At 46.9% G+C, this 19,682-nt stretch overlaps 2 protein-coding genes across 2 annotated transcripts; one reads left to right on the forward strand and one right to left on the reverse strand.

The window, feature by feature from the left end:
• Window positions 1–896: 896 nt before the first annotated feature.
• On the reverse strand, window positions 897–11,904 carry lrrc75ba (leucine rich repeat containing 75Ba). The gene is made up of 4 exons (XM_027278484.1): window positions 11,296–11,904; window positions 8,536–8,664; window positions 7,555–7,667; window positions 897–2,903 (listed from the first exon to the last, which is right to left on the reverse strand). Exons 1-4 carry the CDS (start codon window positions 11,593–11,595, stop codon window positions 2,297–2,299), a joined length of 1,149 nt encoding a protein of 382 aa, XP_027134285.1. The 5' UTR covers window positions 11,596–11,904; the 3' UTR covers window positions 897–2,296.
• A 1,532-nt stretch (window positions 11,905–13,436) lies between these two features.
• On the forward strand, window positions 13,437–19,538 carry ggt1a (gamma-glutamyltransferase 1a). The gene is made up of 11 exons (XM_027278483.1): window positions 13,437–15,527; window positions 15,599–15,729; window positions 15,802–15,891; window positions 16,054–16,246; window positions 16,625–16,785; window positions 16,866–17,015; window positions 17,270–17,406; window positions 17,492–17,679; window positions 18,658–18,785; window positions 18,874–18,986; window positions 19,061–19,538. Exons 1-11 carry the CDS (start codon window positions 15,355–15,357, stop codon window positions 19,247–19,249), a joined length of 1,653 nt encoding a protein of 550 aa, XP_027134284.1. The 5' UTR covers window positions 13,437–15,354; the 3' UTR covers window positions 19,250–19,538.
• Window positions 19,539–19,682: the final 144 nt, after the last annotated feature.

Below are 19,682 nucleotides of genomic sequence, written 5' to 3' on the forward strand. Positions count from 1 at the left end.
CAATTTTGAAAAATAGGCCATGTTTAGAGGGATTGTTTGGGATCGTTAAGTGGACCACTCCAATTGTTTAGGCGGGCTGGATGTGGCCCGCGGGCCGTAGTTTGGAGACATTACGGTGTCATATTTCTAGTTAGTAACATGACACTGTGTCCGTATGGTGTCATATTACTAACACCATACGGTGTTTGACAAAATGTTCAAAAATAAATAATATTAGAAGTTGTACTGCGTTACTCTAACTGGTACTGTATCTTCTGATGCTGTTATACTGTTGTGCTGATATTCAGTATAACAGCACTCCCTCTCATGTGATATTGCTTAAATAAATCCTGGTTGCAGTCGACGACAAACGACCTGAAAGTGTTTTTTTGTGACCGTCAGCCGGCCGTCGATGCCTTTAACCTCGAGGTCGCTGCTGTCGATGAACAATCAGCAGAGAGAATCTCTTTGTTGTTTTTCATTAATTATTTTGTCGTCTCTGTGCAGCTGGAGCGAAACAATCAGATCCAAAAAAAGGCTCATACGAACACGAGAGAGCGCCGCAAACACGATACGATCAGAGATGTTTTCACGCGATTGAAGCGCAAAAAAATAAATCAACGCTGGAAGGAAAAGGTCACATAATAAGATCCTGATGATTGCCACGTCACATGGTATTTGGACCTCGGGGGGTGCGACAGTCACACTGTGCCCTGACCTTATAGCAGCCACCTGTTGCAAATGCCACATTAGCATGTCTGGCAAAGTTTCTAGGAGAGGATCATGGGTAAAGGCGTCACGCGATGACCACCGAGGTGATTGCTTTTATTATTGCCCCATTTGTGGACTAATCTTCCTGCGAGCAGCTGACCTAGATATCAAGCCCTTCAAAATAAAAGCACACATCACTACTCGGTTGGGTTCTTTTTATTGGCAGTCAGTGTTTGGCATGAGACAAGTACACACAGGTTACAAGGAGGAGTTTGATGTCGACGCACGTCAACTACGAACCAAAATGAACAGCGCTCTCCATCGCCAAACATTGGACAAGCTCACAGTCGGAGGTCACTGCGCTTAGTTTCATAGTCGTTATTATAATTACCGACAAAAGACACCAAAACTTTAAATAATTACAGACAGTTTACGGTTACAAACACGCAGAACAAACACTTAAACATTGATTATATATCGGGTGATGCAGGTGATCCTTCTGACAATCAGGAGACATTTTGGTCGTGTTAACCTTAAAGAGGTGCGCGTTCGATGTACACGGATGGAAAAAGTAGTCCCCTTAAAGTGCGCTGCAGTGTGTCGGTCAGTTTTAACTCAGTGATGTGCAACAGACAACAGAAAACATATCCATAGAGACAAACGGCAGTGGGACAGGCTAAGACTCGGTGGTCCATCGTAAATACACGGAAACACTGGTGATGACTACAACAGCTCCATAATTACAAAGAGGTGAATACCAGCATTTAGGCATAAGTACAAAAAACAATCTACCCATTGTTGAGTCCTACCTGTTGTCTTCTAAGATTGCTTTGTTCACCCAAAGTGCACAAAAATAGCCCGTGGAAACAACAACAGAGCCGTGTTTTGTGTGTCCTCATTTACATCTACACAAGGGTGTGCGCGGGTATTCACAAGTGGACATTTGGAAAGGGGGGGAAAACGCGAAAAGTCTTGACCTAGCAGTTTTGCCGGCGTCACGTGACGGTTCGTCGGCTGTATAGTCTGTTGAACTTGTGTCATAGCTTTTGTTGAGAGATTAACAGAGAACACACAATGGTGGAGCTAGACCCTGCCTGCCAGAGATAGTCTCAGTCCTGGTAGAGAACCCAGAGGGACCAAACTAAACCTCCACTTCAGCTACCGCCGGGATGCTGCTCCTCCATCCAACCAACTGATCTGAACTTCCTTGGGATTGGCTCTTCAGCTGTCGCTATCAGAGAGAGAGAGAGAGAGAGAGAGAGACGGGGAGAAAGAGAGAGAGGAGAGCACCGGTTCATTAACTCATCCAGCCCCCCCTCCAATGAAACCGCACCTTCTTCCCAAGAGCGCCATCCACCAACACAGTAAGTCCGCCGCTGCCGCCGCCGCCCTGTGACCGTCACTGTCATCTTTGTGTGGGTTAACTCAGAGATGGTTAGGATTAGCTTTGGTAGCCGGTGTCGGGACGAGAAGTTCACAATGTGGGTCTCCCCTCGTGCCTCCGGATGAAGGCAGGGTGACCGGGCTCGTGGTGTGAAAAGGGCGAAGGAAGTTAACAGAGTGCCGCGGGACGACGCTTCAACCACGGTTGAAAAGCGTCGCCTCATCACCTCTCGCAGTAGTGGAGGGTGAAGTCTTTGGAGAGCTGCTTCTCCCCCAAAGCCCACGGCTCCAGCTCGAATTTGTTCCCCATGTCGTCCTCGTCATCCTCGGCCTCTTCGTCGTCGTCCTCCTCCTCCTCGTAGTGGCTGGGCTCCTCGATGGACGTCTCCAGGTGGTAGCAGTAGGGTTGACCCTCGGTGTACTCGTAGATGGTCGGTAAGCTGCTCTTCAGGCTACAGCGCCGACGCAGGGCGACCAGCAGCGGCTGAGGCATGGTGAATATATCCACATTATTGCCCAGGTCGATCCAGGCCAGGTTGGAGAACATCTTGGGGTCTTTGAGCATCTCGGTGAGGTCTTTGAGGATCGCCAGGGTGAGGCGGTTACCATTGAGGGCTAAGGTGCTGAGTTTGGGCAGCGAGGCGAGCAGAGGCAGGAGAATCCTCAGGTTCTCGTCCTGGAGCTCGGTGAAGCTGATGTCCACGGCCACCACGCTGTCTCTGTTGTTCTGGAGGTAGAAGGCGACCTGGCGGACGTCGCGGGTGGACAGGGGGATGCCGGACAGGTCGACCGAGTCGCTGGACAGCTTCTTCTGTAGGGTCGTCTTCAGACTGTCAGGGCAAAGAGAAAGAGAGAAGTTATTTGGATGATTCATGGAGCGAGGCCTGGTTTCATGTTGTGTTTCCTGTGTTGGATAAAGGGGCTGAGCGGAGGCTGACAGAGACTCATGGAGGATTTACTCGTGTAAACAGAAGAGCCAAAACATCCGAGCGAGCTGAGCTTCAAGCTCCGACAGCCGGAGAGCGCTGAGCTCCTCACAGCAGGAAGACGATAAAACTTAAAATAGAAGACGGTCGAACTCTTTTATATTTAGAGACGAATCTGTTGGAAACTCGTTTGAAGCTGATGGTTCTAAACGCTGCTGACAGATTGAGGTGAAACGTTTCCCTTCATGTGACTCTGCGTACGGAACCTAAAACTTAACGATGATGAAGTTACGCTGCAACATGAATAAATGATGAGGTCTGACTTCATGTGATTACTGTCATCAGTTAAACATTTGTGACTTCATGCGTTTGTTTATAATCAGAGAAAAGACCCAAAACTTCGACAGCAGCGTTGTAGTCAAGACCAAGACTAAGACCAAGACCAAGACTAAGACCAAGACTAAGACCAAGACCAAGGCAGGGTGAGACAAGACCGAGAATTTAAGGTGTCGAGACTAAGTCAAGACCGGAGTATCAAGACTGAGAGTCTGAGGGGTTGAGACCAAGTTAAAACCAAGAAAAGACCAAGACCAAGACCAAGGCAGGGCGAGACTAAGACCAGAGTGTATCGAGGCCGAGACAAGAACAAAAATTGACAAGTGTCGAGACAAAGTGAAGACCGAGGTAGGGCGAGACAGAGACGAGACCAGAGTATCGAAAGAAAAAAACTAGACATGTTCAGGTGATTACTGGGAAACTCTGGTGATATCTCCACAGTTCTGGTCTTGACTTGTCATCTTTGTCTGATACCTTCACAAAGTAGTCCTGAGACCAAGACCAAGTGGTCAGTACCGATCAAAAGTGGTCCAAAGACTGGTGACAGGGTCATGAATGGCCAAGGCCGACAGGAGAGCTCCTGTAGCTCAAACTGCTGAAGAAGTTCATGCTAGAAAGGCGTCAGAGCACCCAGCATGTCGCAGTTCGATGGTCGGGGTGTCAGGCAGTGTGATGGCAGCAGTATTTCATGATGGCCTCTGTGATGCTTCAAGAACGGTTTGAGGAAGACAACGAGGTGTTGACTCAATCCAATCGTCAAACAAGTCTGATCCATGGAGGTCCACCTCCAAACTTCCAGGACCACCAACGTCTTGGTGTCTTCAGAGGTCTGAGTCCAGGCCTGGACGGGTCAGGACTGCTTCATGTTTCTGTTTTCAGAGAGACGTTCTGTCTGTAACTGGATTCCTGCTAATTTGGTGGCTTATAAACGAACGCATGAATTAACTGAGAATCAACAATCATTAGCTGATGATCCGCGAACTCATCGAGACTTCATCATTTGTTACGTGAGCAGCAGGAAGTCGTGACTCACGGGTTAGTCGAGCATATGTCGCATGTTTTTACTGCAGATGAAACATTTTGTTATGACGTAGTCTCTGTCTGAGGAAAGACAAACAGAGACCAACACCATGAAGACTTCAGAGTCTGTGGAGGACGTTACAGATCCAGCAGACTCGTCTCTATCTCATATGAGTCTGTTTTTAGTCTGTGTGTGTGTGTGTGTGTGTGTGTGTGTGTGTGTGATCCATTTTCACCGTGACCAAAAAGAAGAAACACTTCGGAGCATCGGGAGCGACAGCGACTGCAGAGGATGTCACAGTGAGTCAGGGGGCGGCAGAGGAGGCCGAGATTCAGGCCGACACCGAATCAGCGTCACAGATAAATTCAGTAACAGCAAGTTCAACACACGAAGTCCTGAGGACACCGAGACCGAGCCAACGACGAGCGCCAGAGAGAGGACATCCATCTTTATGCTAAGCTAAGCCAAGCACACAAACATGAAACCTGCGGGGACGTCATGGAGACTACGTCCAGGTTTTAGACAGTCTGTGGGGACGTCTCGGAGACTACGTCCAGGTTTTAGACGGTCTGCGGTGACGTCTCAGAGACTCCGTCCAGGTTTTAGACGGTCTGCGGTGACGTCTCAGAGACTACGTCCAGGTTTTAGACAGTCTGTGGGGACGTCTCGGAGACTACGTCCAGGTTTTAGACAGTCTGCGGGGACGTCACGGAGACTACGTCCAGTTTTAGACAGTCTGCGGGGACGTCACAGAGACTACGTCCAGTTTTAGACAGTCTGCGGGGACGTCTTGGAGACTATGTCCAGTTATAGACAGTCTGCAGGGACGTTGATTTCGGTCTTATGAGTTATTAAACGTTCGTATTTGGATGCTAACAGACGAGTCACTCTGGTGATTTCTGCAGAGTCATTTCCTCTGATGTCTGACCTGAGACTGAGACTGAGACTGTTGCCGTGTTGTGTTGGTAACAGGAACCACTCGCAGCCTCATTGTCCTTCATGGTGCAGGTCTCACAGTCCATATCACCACAGACACAGATTTCACCTCCGGGTCTCTTTGCTCGCTTTGGACCCGAGGAGCTGATCCGGCCTCTCCGTCCTCTCTGGGATCTGATTCTGTATTTTGCTGGTGTGTCGGCCTGAAGCTGAAGCAATCAGTGAAAATGAGTGACGGCCTCAGAGGAAGCTGTAACGTGCACGACATGCTCCGGTGCACAGTGTAAAGTCTGAGCCCTGACTGTGACGTGCAGACTGAAAGACGAGTTCTTCTTGTTTCTGAGAGACGATAATCACGAGGTCAGACCAGGGGAAAGGTCGAAGTGTTTTTACGCTCGCATGAAATAAGGTGCGAGCGCCTCGCGGCGTTTGTGGGTCGCTGCAAAACAACGACGACAGTCGGAGCAAACAAACGAGTTGGATAGATTAACAGGATTACTGAGATTCAGACATTAATTCAGTCAGAAATGTGTGTACAGTATTTAGAGCAGCGCTAATGCTGGATAATGAAGGATTCAGATGGACTGAGCTGTTCCCGAGAACACAGAAACCTCCTGCAGACAAACACATGGAGGTTAAAGAAAGCAAAAACACATTTAAACATGTTTTAAGTAAAAAGGACGCTCAGCCAGGAGACTACGTCCAGGTTTTAGACAGTCTGTAGGGACGTCTCAGAGACTACGTCCAGGTTTTAGACAGTCTGTGACAGTCTTAGAGACTACGTCCAGTTTTAGACAGTCTGCAGTCACAGAGACTACGTCCAGGTTTTAGACAGTCTGCGGGGACGTCACGGAGACTATGTCCAGGTTTTAGACAGTCTGCAGCTTCAGATCTTCGAGCTGACTGAACGTTCATGTCAGGATTTTATTACTCGCTGCTTTCATATCGAGCAGTGCTTCCTTCAGAAATGTGTCTCGCCTCTTTCTGTCACGGCGGCGTTAAGACTCAGTTTTAAGGTGGACTTCTGCTTTAATGATTCATGTTGCTCCTGCTGTCTCAGCCAGCGTCAGACCGTCTCTCATGAAGCCAACAACATGACTCAGTGAAAACCAGCGGTATGAATGTATGTCACATCTGCAGAGACGCTGCCGGGTCAGTCTTTGTTCTTCTGGGCTGAATTTAACATGCACGACGTAACAAAGACCGTCTGATCCTGATACCAAACGGACGGACTGACAGTGAACGTCTCATCTCTCCGTGTTCGCATCTTTATTATTTTCATCCTCTGCAGAATAAGAAGAGTCATGAGAGCAGAAACACAGAAACAGACTCTCTCCCTCCATCATCTGCACATCAAAGTGTGATCACGTTTCAGCTCTCCAGCCGACAGATGGACGGATCTGTCGCCGTGCCACTTTCTGAAGAGGCCGGCGGCGACGCACACTTTAAAAAAACAAAAAAAACAAAGATGATTGACAGCCGTGGTAACCATGGCGTCCCCGTCAGGTCAGCCCGTGGTCAGCTCTGTCCTGCTTCAATGTCAGCTGTGCACTGTAAAACAAAACTGTGGCTGCAAGCTGGTACTGTAATAAATACAGTACAACTTTATAATATTACAGTAAAATGATGTTTACTGTGATAAACTGCCAAACCATCACAGTAAAAGACCAGCAAATATGAAATATCACAGTGTTTTACTGTAAACTCACAGTCTCCAATGTAAAATACGACTTTCTTCTTTTATACGTTATTAAAATGACGTGTAGAAATATGACTATATTGTACTGTAAAAAAGAAAAACAGCTAGAAATATGACTATATTGTACTGTAAAAAAGAAAAACAGCTGTCAGCTGTGAATTTAGCTTTGAACTTTTTCTGATATTACGGTAAAAGGACGTTAGTACTGTTGACTTCACGTACCATGACAGACGCCTTTAAATATTACAGTGTTTTACTGTAATATTAGAAAGTTGTACTGTAATAAATACAGTACAACTTTCTAATATTACAGTAAAATTATGTTTAATGTGATAAACTGCCAAACCATCACAGTAAAAGACCAGCAAATATGAAATATTACAGTGTTTTACTGTAAACTCACAGTCTAAATAAAGGTTTTTAAATGTGATGGTCATATTTAATTTCCAGTCTTTTACTGGTTTTGCAGTTTTCCATCACATGTTTTTTTACAGTGTACAGTTGACGTCAGCGCCGAGCTGCAGATTTATCTGGATGTCTGGACGGGGGGCGGGGGGGCTCACCAGGCCTGGGATTTCCGTCTGGACATGCTCTGCCTCAGCCACTTGGAGTGCGGGGTCAGGTGGTAGATCAGCTGTCTGCAGATCTTATCCGAAGACTTGATGGTGTCTGCATCCTGTGGGGCGAGAGCACAGCGAGCGTCCTCAAACATCTTTATTTTAAACTCTCCTGTAATATCTTTCACATGAGCAGAGTTTGTTATTATTCGTGACGCCTTCAGCTGCTCTCGAACAGAAACACAGTTCAGCCGCCTGGTGCAGCAGGAAATCTAATCACATGCAGTGTGCATCAGTGGAAACACAGACGTGCACAGGACGTGAGATCCAACACGCTGCTCGATTGTTCACCGTCCTGTGCACTGACATCCTCTTTAACGTCGAGCTGCTCATCAGCAACATGAATTCTGCTCAGCCGTCCGTCTGTGGAAATGTGAGTCGATAACGTCGCATGATTGGATTTTCATCGATCTGCAGAACTCGTTACTGAACCATCACACGAAGGTCCAGAGAGGCACGTTTACAGGACCGGTCCAAAGTTTGGACACGCCTCCTCATCCAATGAGTTTAACTCGAAGACATGAAGGTCATGAAAACATCAAGAACTTTGAATGTAAGGGGAACAGATGGTATCTACATGTGGAGGAGCTGTGATGGTCCTCAAACTGGCCTCAGATGGTCTTGGATGCTGCGCCTGGTCTTTGCATCTGGTTTGAGTTTAGTGGGACCATCATTTGATTTTCAACAGGACAGCGACCCAAACCCGATGAGATGTTCTGGATGAGCTGGTTTTTGTGACTGCACATGATGATACATTCAAAGACCTTCATGTCTTAAAGTAAACCTGGTTTGAAGTCCCCTGAAGGTGGACCAGCACTCTGAAGGTTCTGCACACCACCTGGTGAATACTTTGCACAAATATCTTCAACATGCAGCAAAAACACTGAGACAGATTCTTCGATGAACCTGATTCAAAGTCAAACCGACCTTTTTGGGACACTGCATCTCTCGAGCGAGGCTGAGCAGCAGCTCGTGTGAGATCGGGTCGACCAGGTTGAGGAAGGCGGCGTTTTTGTACAAGATGTCGTTGAGCGAGCTTCCTTCCAGGCCGAGATCCTGACAGAGCAGACACAAAGCAGAGGACATGCATCAGACTACACCCTGAACACCTGGAGTTAAACGTGTGACTGTGGAGCTGATGTGATGGAAACGTGACTCGAGACGGGAAGATGAAAGAAGTGTTTGGATTTTAAATATTCATCACAGGAGACAGGAAGCTGTTTCATCTGCAGCCGGAGAGCCGAGTCTGCGGGAACACAGGGAACGCTGCTGTGGCTTTTTAATCTCACCTGCATGAGGATCCAGCTCTGTCTGCACACTCCAACCTGAGCTGATGGGAAAAGCTCGTAGACGCACTCATGGTGATTTTCCTGAACTTTAAAAGGACTGAACGTACTGAGACACATTTAAAGGAGCGCTTGATTTATTTCAGTTTTAATCGTTCTCATTGGCGGTCTGCGGGTTGGTCTGCGGCTCGGCGTGGCGTTGATTGACGGGGTGATTTGGAAACAACAAGCTGGTTAGCATCATGGGTGACGGTTGCTCGCTGTGCGGGTCACGTTATTTTCAACACGTGAAACTTCGAGTAACCGTGACCGAAAACACGACTGACAGCTGTCACGTCATAAATACGACCAATCCAAGCGGAGCTTTCAGCTGAACCTTCATCAACACGTCCGCGCTCGAACTACGACGCCGAGACCCCGTGAAGCTTTAATGAGACGCTGCACAGACCTCCACACAATCGGCATTGATTGTAACAGACAGTCTGAGTGGGAGGCTGGCAGCTCGTCTTTCTAACGAGGCAGCAGTAAACAGACTGAACCCGGCGGCTTCGGCCCCGCTGGTATAAAAATATCTCACGACACGATCGATCGCCACGTGCGAGCGCGGCACGAATCCACGAAACACCTTCCGACTCGCCGTGACTTTAAATGCACAGAGCTGAATCTGTCCCAGACGCCGCCTGAAGATGAAGCAATGCTGATTTAATAAAAGCTGAGCTCGTTTAGAGGAAGCGAGCTGCGTCCCCTGTGACGAGGCTGTCCGGTTTATCTGCTCGGCTTGATTAAGCAGGTTCCACTCAACGCTTCTCAGTAATTAACGCCGGATTGGCCGACAGCTCAAAGACAGAGCAGGCCTGAGGGCGAGCAAACAAATGAGATCTGCTGTCACAGCGACACGTGTTTTTAATGCTGCACGTCCAAACCACAGCCAGAGGCTTTCATGGAAGGTTCTGGTCTTCGTCTGTAGTCCGAGTTGTACGATCGGTCACGTTTGAGCCGACTTTGGTTGCAACAGTCTGATTGGAGAGTTGGAAAGCATTGTCTGAGATATCTGGTTATAGAACAGAGAGAAGTCTTGGCCCAGATATCCGTTTTCCGAACATCCGCTGGCAACACTTGAAGTCCAGAAGTCGATCATCGCCCTCAGAGTTTAAATCATCGTTGGGTTCAGAGATCAAACTCTTGGACCTCATCCTAGGTCAAGGAACGGCTTAAAGAACAAACCAGCAGCATAAACAAACATAAACGCATTCGAGCAAGATCCCGGTCTTCGTTCATAGTCCGAGTTGTACCGATCGGTCACGTTTGAGCCGACTTTGGTTGCAACAGGCCGAGTAGAAACCAAAAGAGGTTTCATAAACCGTCAGCTGACGATGGTTCAGCTTCAGCTGTTTATAAAGGTCGACAGAAACAGAAGTCTGAGCTGACGGCTTCAGATATCGGACTTTGTGTAACATGTTCTACGTCTAGTGCCGAAAACTGCAGTTCCTCTAACGTCCACTTGAGGCTGGCTCCAGAAGTGAGTCAGTCTCCATAAGTCCCCATGTCCAAATGTCCAACTTCACAGCAAAAATAAACATGTTTACAGCCTGGTACAAAAAACAGTTTTGGTCTCTGTAGCTAATTTCCCCGTTCATGACAACTGTACTGAGGGTGAATTTATATACAACTCACCTGTTCACATTATATTAAGGCTTAAAGTTATGCAGGATTAAGAGCGGGGACACTTTGACTGACAGGTGGTTTGTTTGAGCAAACAGGCGTGATTGCTGATTTTTAGATGAAGGCAGGACGTGGTGGACGCGGTGGACGCGGTGGACGTGGTGGACGCGGTGGACGTGGTGGACGTGGTGGCGATGTCACATCTGTAACTGTTTTCAGGCTCAGGTGCAACAGACGCTTTTAAAATGATGAAATGATATTAGAGGCTCGGTGACGGAGTGTCTGACGTCGTCTGATGAGTTTCATCAGCTAAAGAGACAAAAAATGATTCGATGAACGCGACAACATCTCTGTGACCTTCCCTCTGCCTCGAGGTGACACTCAGTAAAACCTTATTCTGACAAAGGATGGAGATGGATGGATGGAGGCAGGTCGTGGACTGACAAAGGATGGAGATGGATGGATGGAGGCAGGTCGTGGATGGATGGATGGAGGCAGGTCGTGGATGGATGGATGGATGGATGGAGGCTCAGGTGTGTCTCGGCTCTGATGGTGGCCTACTTTCATCCAAACAAGGAGGTCAGAGGTCAGAGAGGCCACGATGGATGAGGAGACACCTGCAGCATCTCCATCTGTTGCTGTGGGATGTTTAGTGGCTGCAGCACACACACACTGCACACACACTGCACACACACACACACACACACACACTGCATGCACACACACACACTCCTCTCACCTTCCTCAGCAGTTTGAGCACGTCTGCCGCCGGCTCTATCCGCCGCTCTCGGAGCAGCTTCTGGATGTCTCGGATCCACGCCACCCGCCGCATGTACGGGCTGTGGTTGGTCCTGCGCAGCATCCCGGGCAGTTTGTCTGATTTGAGCATCAGTGCGAACAGAAAGTCTCCACCTCCTCCACCTCCTCCACCTCCCCGGCCGCCCCGCTCGCTCTCCCCGCTGCTATCCGGACGCTTGCGTCGCTTCTTGGAGAAATTCTCGTTGTCCAGGCTGCTCTGCCTGCTCAGTCTGGAGCCCATGGCGCGGTGTGTCGTGCTGTCTGGGAAGCCTCCGCCTGTCTACTCCATCAGCATCCTCCCAGCATCCTGCTCGGGTTTCTCCTCCATCAACAACAACAGCGTGGTGTACGTGCGCCGCTCCTCCGCCTGCTCCATCCTCTCCGGCTCCTTTACGCTGCTGTTTGGGTTTGTGCAACGTGGAGCGTCCGACCAATCCCAGCAGGAGCCTCCCGACAGGAGGTGGAGGAGGAGGTGGAGGAGGCGCATCAACAGACACACACAGACTTTATTCTTTGATCTGTCACTGAATAAAGAGCATCCATTTCCCAGCATGCCTTTCACATCAGTATCCTGATGCACAGTGTAAACAAACAAACAGTTTAAATGTTTGTCTCTATGTGTCAAACATCATTTAAATATCACAGAGTTTTACTGTGCTACAAAATACTTTAGTCTGTGTTAATGTCCTTAAAATGCTGTATATATATATATATATATTTATACTGTAAACAAACCTGTTGTTTTACGGTAATAAACTGTCAGCCGTAATATTTACAGTATACCTTCTCTAACATACAGGATGTTGTCTTTTGTTTACAGTGAAAAAACTGTCAAACTCATTTAATATTACGGCGTTTTCCCAGCATGCCTTTCTCTCAGATCGTTAAGAGTTTTTACGGTAACAACTGTCAGCTGTAATAAATACAGTATATTTTTTTCTAATTACGGTAAAAAACTGTTTTTACTTGTAAACAACTGTCAGCTGTGGTTGGCAGAATTTTACCGTAATAACACATAAAACGTTACGCATAAGTTTTTCTAATATTACGGTAAAAGTTTATTAGTACTTTCGATTAAACCGTAAAACATGCCTTTAAATTTGACAGTGTTTTACTGTAAAATGAACAGCCTGTAATATAAAATACTTTATTCTTTATTCCTGCCCTAAAGGGTCATACATACATACATACATACATACATTCATGCATACATCTTTGTCCAGCCGTTTTCCCGTGATAACGAGATCATTAATTCGAGATCTCAAGAAAACAAAACGATAGTCTAGTGTATTAAATCAGGTGCGCCCGTTCTACAGAATGTACGGTGAGCAAACCTGTTACCACTGTAAAATCAGTTTGATCCATAATTTCTGACAAAGGTTGATACACCTGATCTCAGGACCATCCTGACTGTTCACTCACTCAGTATAAAGCATATTTACTGAATCATTTTGGAGAAATTCAGCCTCAAAGTTCATTATTTTGAATTGAAAAAGGCATCATGTGCAATATTTACTCCACTGTAAAATCTCTCTGATCCATAATTTCTGACAAAGGTTTGAACACCTGATCTCAGGACTGGAGTGAGGATGAGCCAAAGTGTATCAACGTTTGTCAGAAATTATGGATCAGAGAGATTTTACAGTGGTAACAGGTTTGCTCACCGTACATTCTGTAATACGGGCGCACTTGATTTAATACACTAGACTATCATTTTGTTTTCTCGAGATCTCAAATTAATTATCTCGTTATCACGGGAAAACGGCTGGAATAAAATAAATGTATGTATGTATGTATGACCCTTTAGGGCTTCCGTAGTTTTCCACTGTAAAATCTAGAGACTTTTTTTTACAGTGCAGCTTCATGAACAGCTGTTACAGCTGATTTGATGGTCCATCATCATCATGTGGCTTTAAGGACTCTCATCCTGATCTGACCTTATTCTCTGATTCAGGATGGTTGATGCTCTAATGAATCTGATGCTGATTTTCTCGGAGGATGTTTTTATGATTATGATTTTATATTTGACTCTGTAGTACTGATGAAAAATCACAGGGAGTTTGACTTTGCAGTAACATTTCTTTGACTTCCAAACTTCGCTTTTCTTTCTAAATTATTGCTCCTCTTCAAAGTAAAATAAAAACCTTCTTCACTCGATTTCCTAATTTTCCTTGATTTACAAGGACGAACACGTCCTCTGTACATGTGCCAGCTGGCTGAGTGTCAAACTGCAGCACGATGTGACAGGACGACATGTAGGTCAGAGAGACACCGCCATGACAGGAACAGGAACAGGAAGCGGTGGTGAAGCCCGAGTTAGGATCATGAACCATCTCCTCCTGTCACCTCTTGACTGTTAAATAATGAACATGCTCAGAAAGACACATTTCCAGCTTCCAGCCTGTGTTTGAACGCCCCGTCATTAAAGGACTGCAGCCGTGAACCCATGACGTCGTGCTGCAGGGCGGCGTTCCACCTGTCGCAGAGGAACAAGCGTTTGATTTGATTTGAGCCGAGACGGCAAAGACGGGGAAGCTCGTGGGTTAGCTGAGCATCGCTCCCGTCAACGTCAGGATGAAACCTCCGGCTGTGCTGGATAAAAATACGAGCAGATATTTCATGAAACGCCGTCCACGCTCTGACAGTGACATGAAGGCTTTCGTGAGCTGCAACAAACAGATCTGTAATTGTCCTCTTCCGCTATAAATCAGCTCGGTCCATTAAATAAACTCGCCTCCTTGGGGCGGCTCTGAACCTGGAAGATCCAGAACAGGATAGTAGTGATTAGATTTAGACACAATCACAGCAGCAGCCCACAGGCTTCTCTGACAGCGCTTTATCAGCCTGGCCCAGCAACAGGAGTGCATGCTGGGTTAGCTGAGGTACCACAGACGGGTTGGACCTGTGCATCTCAATCTAACCGAGTCAGGCCTGCATCTGTAAACACATCACTCACCTTCAGACATCAGCGTTAGAGGAGACCGAGTTAAAGGAAACATCCGTCACGTGAGAAAGTGACGTCTGGTTTTAAGAAGTGATCGATTGAACCCAAACCAAACCAGATCTCTGTTTTAAACCTGCGGCAGCAGAAACAGCTTTAATGACCTTTGTAAACCTGGTCTGAAGCTGCCACAGGAGAACACGTTCACGGTGTGAAAGAGGCATCCATGAGGACGGGGCCGAGGTCCAGAGCGATGTTGATGTTGAGTCTGAGAGTGATTAAGTGGCGCTGCTCGTTGGTTTTCTGTTGATTAGAGACGTCAGGGTGTTTCCACGACCTTTCAAAGATCTACAACCTTTTTCTTGGTGTTCCTCCATGATCGGGTTTGAAAGGGTCGTTCACGTCAAGGACGGGTTGAAGTTCATTGACAGTTTGAGAATGTTTGTGGAATGAATTTCACCGTCTACAAACCAGAACATCATTCAAAGAATCAGAGAATCAGAGAAACGTGAAGGGCAAGGCCCAAAACCAAAGCTGAACGTTCGTGACCTTCGACCCCTCAGGCAGCACAGGCTGCATTAAAAACCCACATGACTGTATAAAGGATGTTACGACATGGACTCTGTGAAGGTCGTCGTTCTTTGAGAGAGATGAGATCTGAAGCGACTGGACTTGGTTGCAATGCAAAGAGAAAGACGAACTTCAGCCTCTCTGGACACGAGCTCATCTGTTCGTCTGTTTCTCTGTCTGTACGTTGGAAAAACAAACGAGACGTGCTTATTACCCAGACACCACTGCTCATTACCTGAGCTAAGTCACCTGAAAACCAAAGATGACACATCATATTCCTTCAAAGAAGAACACCTCACCGGCCTCAGCGCTGACAAACACACTGAGCCTCGTCTGATCTCTGTCTTCTTTTTGTCCGGTATTTTCCTCTCTGTCTCTCACGTGAAGGTTTGGTTACCACTCCTGACATGATGTTTGGCGGCGAAGACACTCGTTTCTGAGCTGAAGGATCTTGTCTGACTGAGGTGGGGTGTCGCTTTTCTCAGGAAAATGGTCGGGAAGTCCCTGATTGCTGGTCTGGTGGTCCTTATGGTGGCTGCAGTGAGCCTGTTCCTCGGGGTGTTCATGGGTTTGGGGAAGAAAAACACGCCTCCCCCGACGGACTACTTCTTCTCGAAGGCTGCCGTGGCTGCGGACGCTGGAAAGTGTTCAGAAGTTGGGAGGTAAGACGAGTCCGATATGTTCGGTTTCTGCACGTGCTGGCTAAGTGCTGAGTGCTTCTTTGTGTTTTCAGGGATATTCTGAAGAAAAACGGTTCAGCCGTGGACGCTTCGATCGCTGCCTTGCTATGTGTTGGCCTTTTGAACGCTCACAGCATGGGCATCGGAGGGGGGCTCTACTTTGTCATCTATAACGCTTCCACGGGTGAGTAAGTAACATTCTCTAAACGTTAACCAGAGCAAAATCACCAACCTGTGCTCATTTCCTGCCCGACAGGGAGGGTGGAAACCATCGACGCAAGGGAGACGGCGCCCATGAACGCCACTGAGGACATGTTCGGCAACAACACCAAGCTTTCTCGTACAGGTACAAGGTTGTTGGGATTATATCATATTCTGGACATGAGCCAGGCGGATTTACAGACGATCCTCTTGGCATCTGAACAACCTTTCGATATCTCCCCGTGCGCCTTCTGCTACGTAGAGATAAAATACCGACTCAGACAGCCCCTGTGTTTCTCTACGACAGGTGGATTGTCCATAGCCATTCCCGGGGAGATCCGCGGTTACGAGATGGCGCACAAAAGACACGGCCGGCTGCCGTGGAAGGACCTGTTCGAGCCCAGCATCGCGCTGGCTCGGGACGGTTTCCCTATCGGCAAAGCTTTGGCTCACGCCATCTTCAAGAGCAAAGAGTCCATTCAAAGAGACGCCAACATGTGGTAAGACCTTCAACACATGAAGAAGATAGCTACCGTTAAACTTACCCAGAGTCTTTGTCTCAGATTTTCCATCTATCTCTGCAAAAACACTAAAGCTGAGCGAACTTACCGACGTGCTGAGAAGATTCTCGGCACATAAAAACCACGACCGACAGTTTTTATGCTTCTATGGGGGTATTACAAACTAGACTCTGAGATGACGGCCATTCATTTGAATGGAAGTTGGTGACCCAGCAGTCACCCTACTCTGCCTGTGATTGGCTAACCCTAACCCTGACCCTGACCTTCCCATACCCTTAACCAACGAAGGCAACGACCACCAGCCAGTCTTCACTGCTACATCAGCGTCTGTAACTGTTTCCTTCTGTTTGTTTTCAGTGAGGTGTTTTGTGATTCTCAAAGAAAGATCCTGAAGGAAAATGATATTGTTAAATTTCCAAAGCTGGCCGACACGTACCAAAGAATAGCAGACGGAGGGCCTGACGTCTTTTATAACGGGTCGATGGCACAGAGCATCGTCGAGGACATCCAGGCGGCAGGTTTGTGTCGTTTTCTTGATTCTTACGTTACAGACTCAAACTGGAAATCATGAATTTGGACATTTCCTGTCTCGTTCCAGGCGGTATCATCACCCTGGATGATTTGTTGGAGTACCAGCCTTTGCTGAACGAGGACCCTCCGAGGCTGAACGTCGGGGAATACACCATGCACGTCCCAGACGCCCCCTCCAGCGGCCCTGTGCTGGCACTCATACTCAACATAGTGGATGGTGAGCGGTGGCGGTGGCGGTGGCGGCGCTCGCTCGCCAAGTGCTTGTGCAGCCGTGCAGAAGAAAGGATGTCAGGTTTCCCCAGGTCGTCCCTGGAATGACTCGGTCCCTCGTTTGCCAAATTTAATTCACCGTCAACATCCCATCTGCTCGGGCAGAGAGTGTTACGGCGTGCTTTAAATAAAAAGTGGCATCATTTGAAATGAGATGTAATGAATGTGGCGTTCACTGCCGGCGTGTTTCTCTGTTTTCAGGATATAACTTCACGGACACGAGCGTCTCCACGGCGGAGGAAAAGACTCTGACGTATCATCGCATCGTCGAGGCTTTCCGCTTCGCCTACGCCAAGAGGAGCCGACTCGGAGACCCTCGTTACCTCAACATCACCGAAGTAACTCGTAAATCGACTTTTATTTTGGAAAAACCTCAGTGTTTCCTGTCGGCCTGTGTGACTGACTTTGTTTCGCTGCCCTCAGCTCATCCAGAACATGACCTCAGACTACTTCGCTGACGGCATACGCAGTAAAATCACAGATGACACCACACATCCAGACAGCTACTACGAGCCGGAATACTTCGTCCCAGACAACCACGGGACGGCTCACCTGTCCGTCATCGCCGAGGACGGGAGCGCTGTGGCGGCCACCAGCACCATTAATCTATAGTAAGACCTTTCCTTCAAAATAAAAGTGTTTCTGAAAATACACTTTTGACACAAAAGATTTAATCTGGAATCTTTTATTTTGATAAATAAGTTTCAGTTCTGCTACGTCACACGAATCTTTTATTTTGATAAATAAGTTTCAGTTCTGCTACGTCACACTGTGAAAACACATTTTTACGATTTTCTGTTTTTTCTGATTTACATTGAAATATTTAATTTAAATTTATATGGAGTTAATGACAAATTACAATAATTAGAAAATAATATTATTATTATATTTTAATATGTTTTATTTTTACAGTATTTTTCTGTTTTATAAAATTCCTGTAAAATTACAAGTTTGTTATTTTACGCAGTAAGCTGTTAATGACAGATTATACTTTGTAAACTATACAAACATATTATACAGTTTAAAAAAAAAAAAACTTATTTAACTTTACCCCACACACACCATTAATATGCGTTTTAAATGTACATACAAATGTATGTAAAATGACAATTATCTGTAATTAAACATGCAGCTGTTTAAATCTGCAAAACCACGACTGAAAGTCACATGCAGCTGTTTAAATCTGCAAAACCACGACTGAAAGTCAGTAAATTTATAGTTTTTGACATTTATCCAAATTCATATTTTACAGTTTTTGTCTGTTTTTTTGTTTTTAGTTTATTTCACACGTTTGTTAAGAGCAGCACGATGAATACACGAGAAGATGAATTTGTTTTTCCCGATGTGGACGGTCGCCTCGCGTCTGAACCGACCTCTCGTCCATGAGCTCATTTTGGTGACTGTTTCCATGGAAACAAGATTTGTTTGTCTTTTAAAGACACCTTTGAGTGAGACGGGACATTTAGATGGAAAAATATAAATCTCTGGTGCCCAACCTGAGGCCACCAGCCTCCTCTGGGGTCGTGACGTTGACTTTAAGGTGCGTCAGGTAACTTTTAATCACTGAATTAATCATTTTATTTCTCCAGCTTCGGCTCCAAAGTCATGTCTCGATCGACTGGGATCATTTTCAACGATGAAATGGACGACTTCAGCTCTCCGTACATCACCAACGGGTTCGGGATCCCTCCGTCACCCAACAACTTCATCCAACCAGGTGAGCGATCACATGACGTTAAATGTGCCAGGTGACTTTTAGAGGTTTAAACCTCGACGTGAACATGAACTCTGTTTGTCTGCTGCAGGAAAGAGGCCGCTGTCTTCCATGTGTCCCACCATCATCTTCGACAAAGACAACAAAGTCAAAATGGTCGTCGGAGCGTCCGGCGGCACGAAGATCACCACGGCGACGGCCTTAGTGAGTCAGAGTCCGTCCTGCAGGCGCTCACAGCCGCTCGCCTGAAACCTGACGTCTCATTTCTTCGTCCTCAGGTCATCCTCAACTCTCTGTTCTTCAACTACGACTTAAAGAAAGCCGTGACGGAGCCGCGGGTTCACAACCAGCTCAACCCCAACATGACGGTGGTGGAGCAGGGCTTCGAAAAGGTGCGTCACACCTGGAGACCTGCGGACAGATGCTGCACGAAAAGACCTGAAGCTGGAGATGACGCGCTCAGTTAATTTAGAATAAACTGAGCGTGAAACATCTCCAACAAAAAACGCTAAAGTCAGAGTGTTAACATGCTCACAATGATGCTAACATTCTGATGCTAAGCTAATGTGTTTACTTTCTCAGTTCAGACAGTTAGCATGCTAACATTCTGATGCTAAGCTAATGTGTTTACTTTCTTAGTTCAGACAGTTAGCATGCTAACATTCTTATGCTAAGCTAATGTGTTTACTTTCTTAGTTCAGACAGTTAGCATGCTAACATTCTTATGCTAAGCTAATGTGTTTCTTAGTTCAGACAGTTAGCATGCTAAGCTATGCTAAGCTAAGCTGTTTGGTCTTGTGTCTCCATGGTACCCTGCAGAGCGTCCTGGACGGGCTGGTCCAGAAGAACCACGTCACTCAGCTGCTGCGGACTCCGGACTCGGTGGTGCAGGCGGTGGTT

This window comes from Larimichthys crocea, chromosome III (assembly GCF_000972845.2).
Source record: "Larimichthys crocea isolate SSNF chromosome III, L_crocea_2.0, whole genome shotgun sequence".
Taxonomy (NCBI): Eukaryota; Metazoa; Chordata; class Actinopteri; family Sciaenidae; genus Larimichthys; species Larimichthys crocea.

Coding starts and splice junctions, on each gene's coding strand:
- lrrc75ba (XM_027278484.1), bottom strand. CDS start 11,595: ATGGGCTCCAGACTGAGCAGGCAGAGCAGCCTGGACAACGAGAATTTC. Junction 8,665..11,295: donor TGCTCAAACTGCTGAGGAAG/GTGAGAGGAGTG, acceptor CTGCTCTGTCAG/GATCTCGGCCTGGAAGGAAG. Junction 7,668..8,535: donor AGATGCAGTGTCCCAAAAAG/GTCGGTTTGACT, acceptor CTCGCCCCACAG/GATGCAGACACCATCAAGTC.
- ggt1a (XM_027278483.1), top strand. CDS start 15,355: ATGGTCGGGAAGTCCCTGATTGCTGGTCTGGTGGTCCTTATGGTGGCT. Junction 15,528..15,598: donor AAGTGTTCAGAAGTTGGGAG/GTAAGACGAGTC, acceptor TTGTGTTTTCAG/GGATATTCTGAAGAAAAACG. Junction 17,407..17,491: donor GTTACCTCAACATCACCGAA/GTAACTCGTAAA, acceptor CGCTGCCCTCAG/CTCATCCAGAACATGACCTC.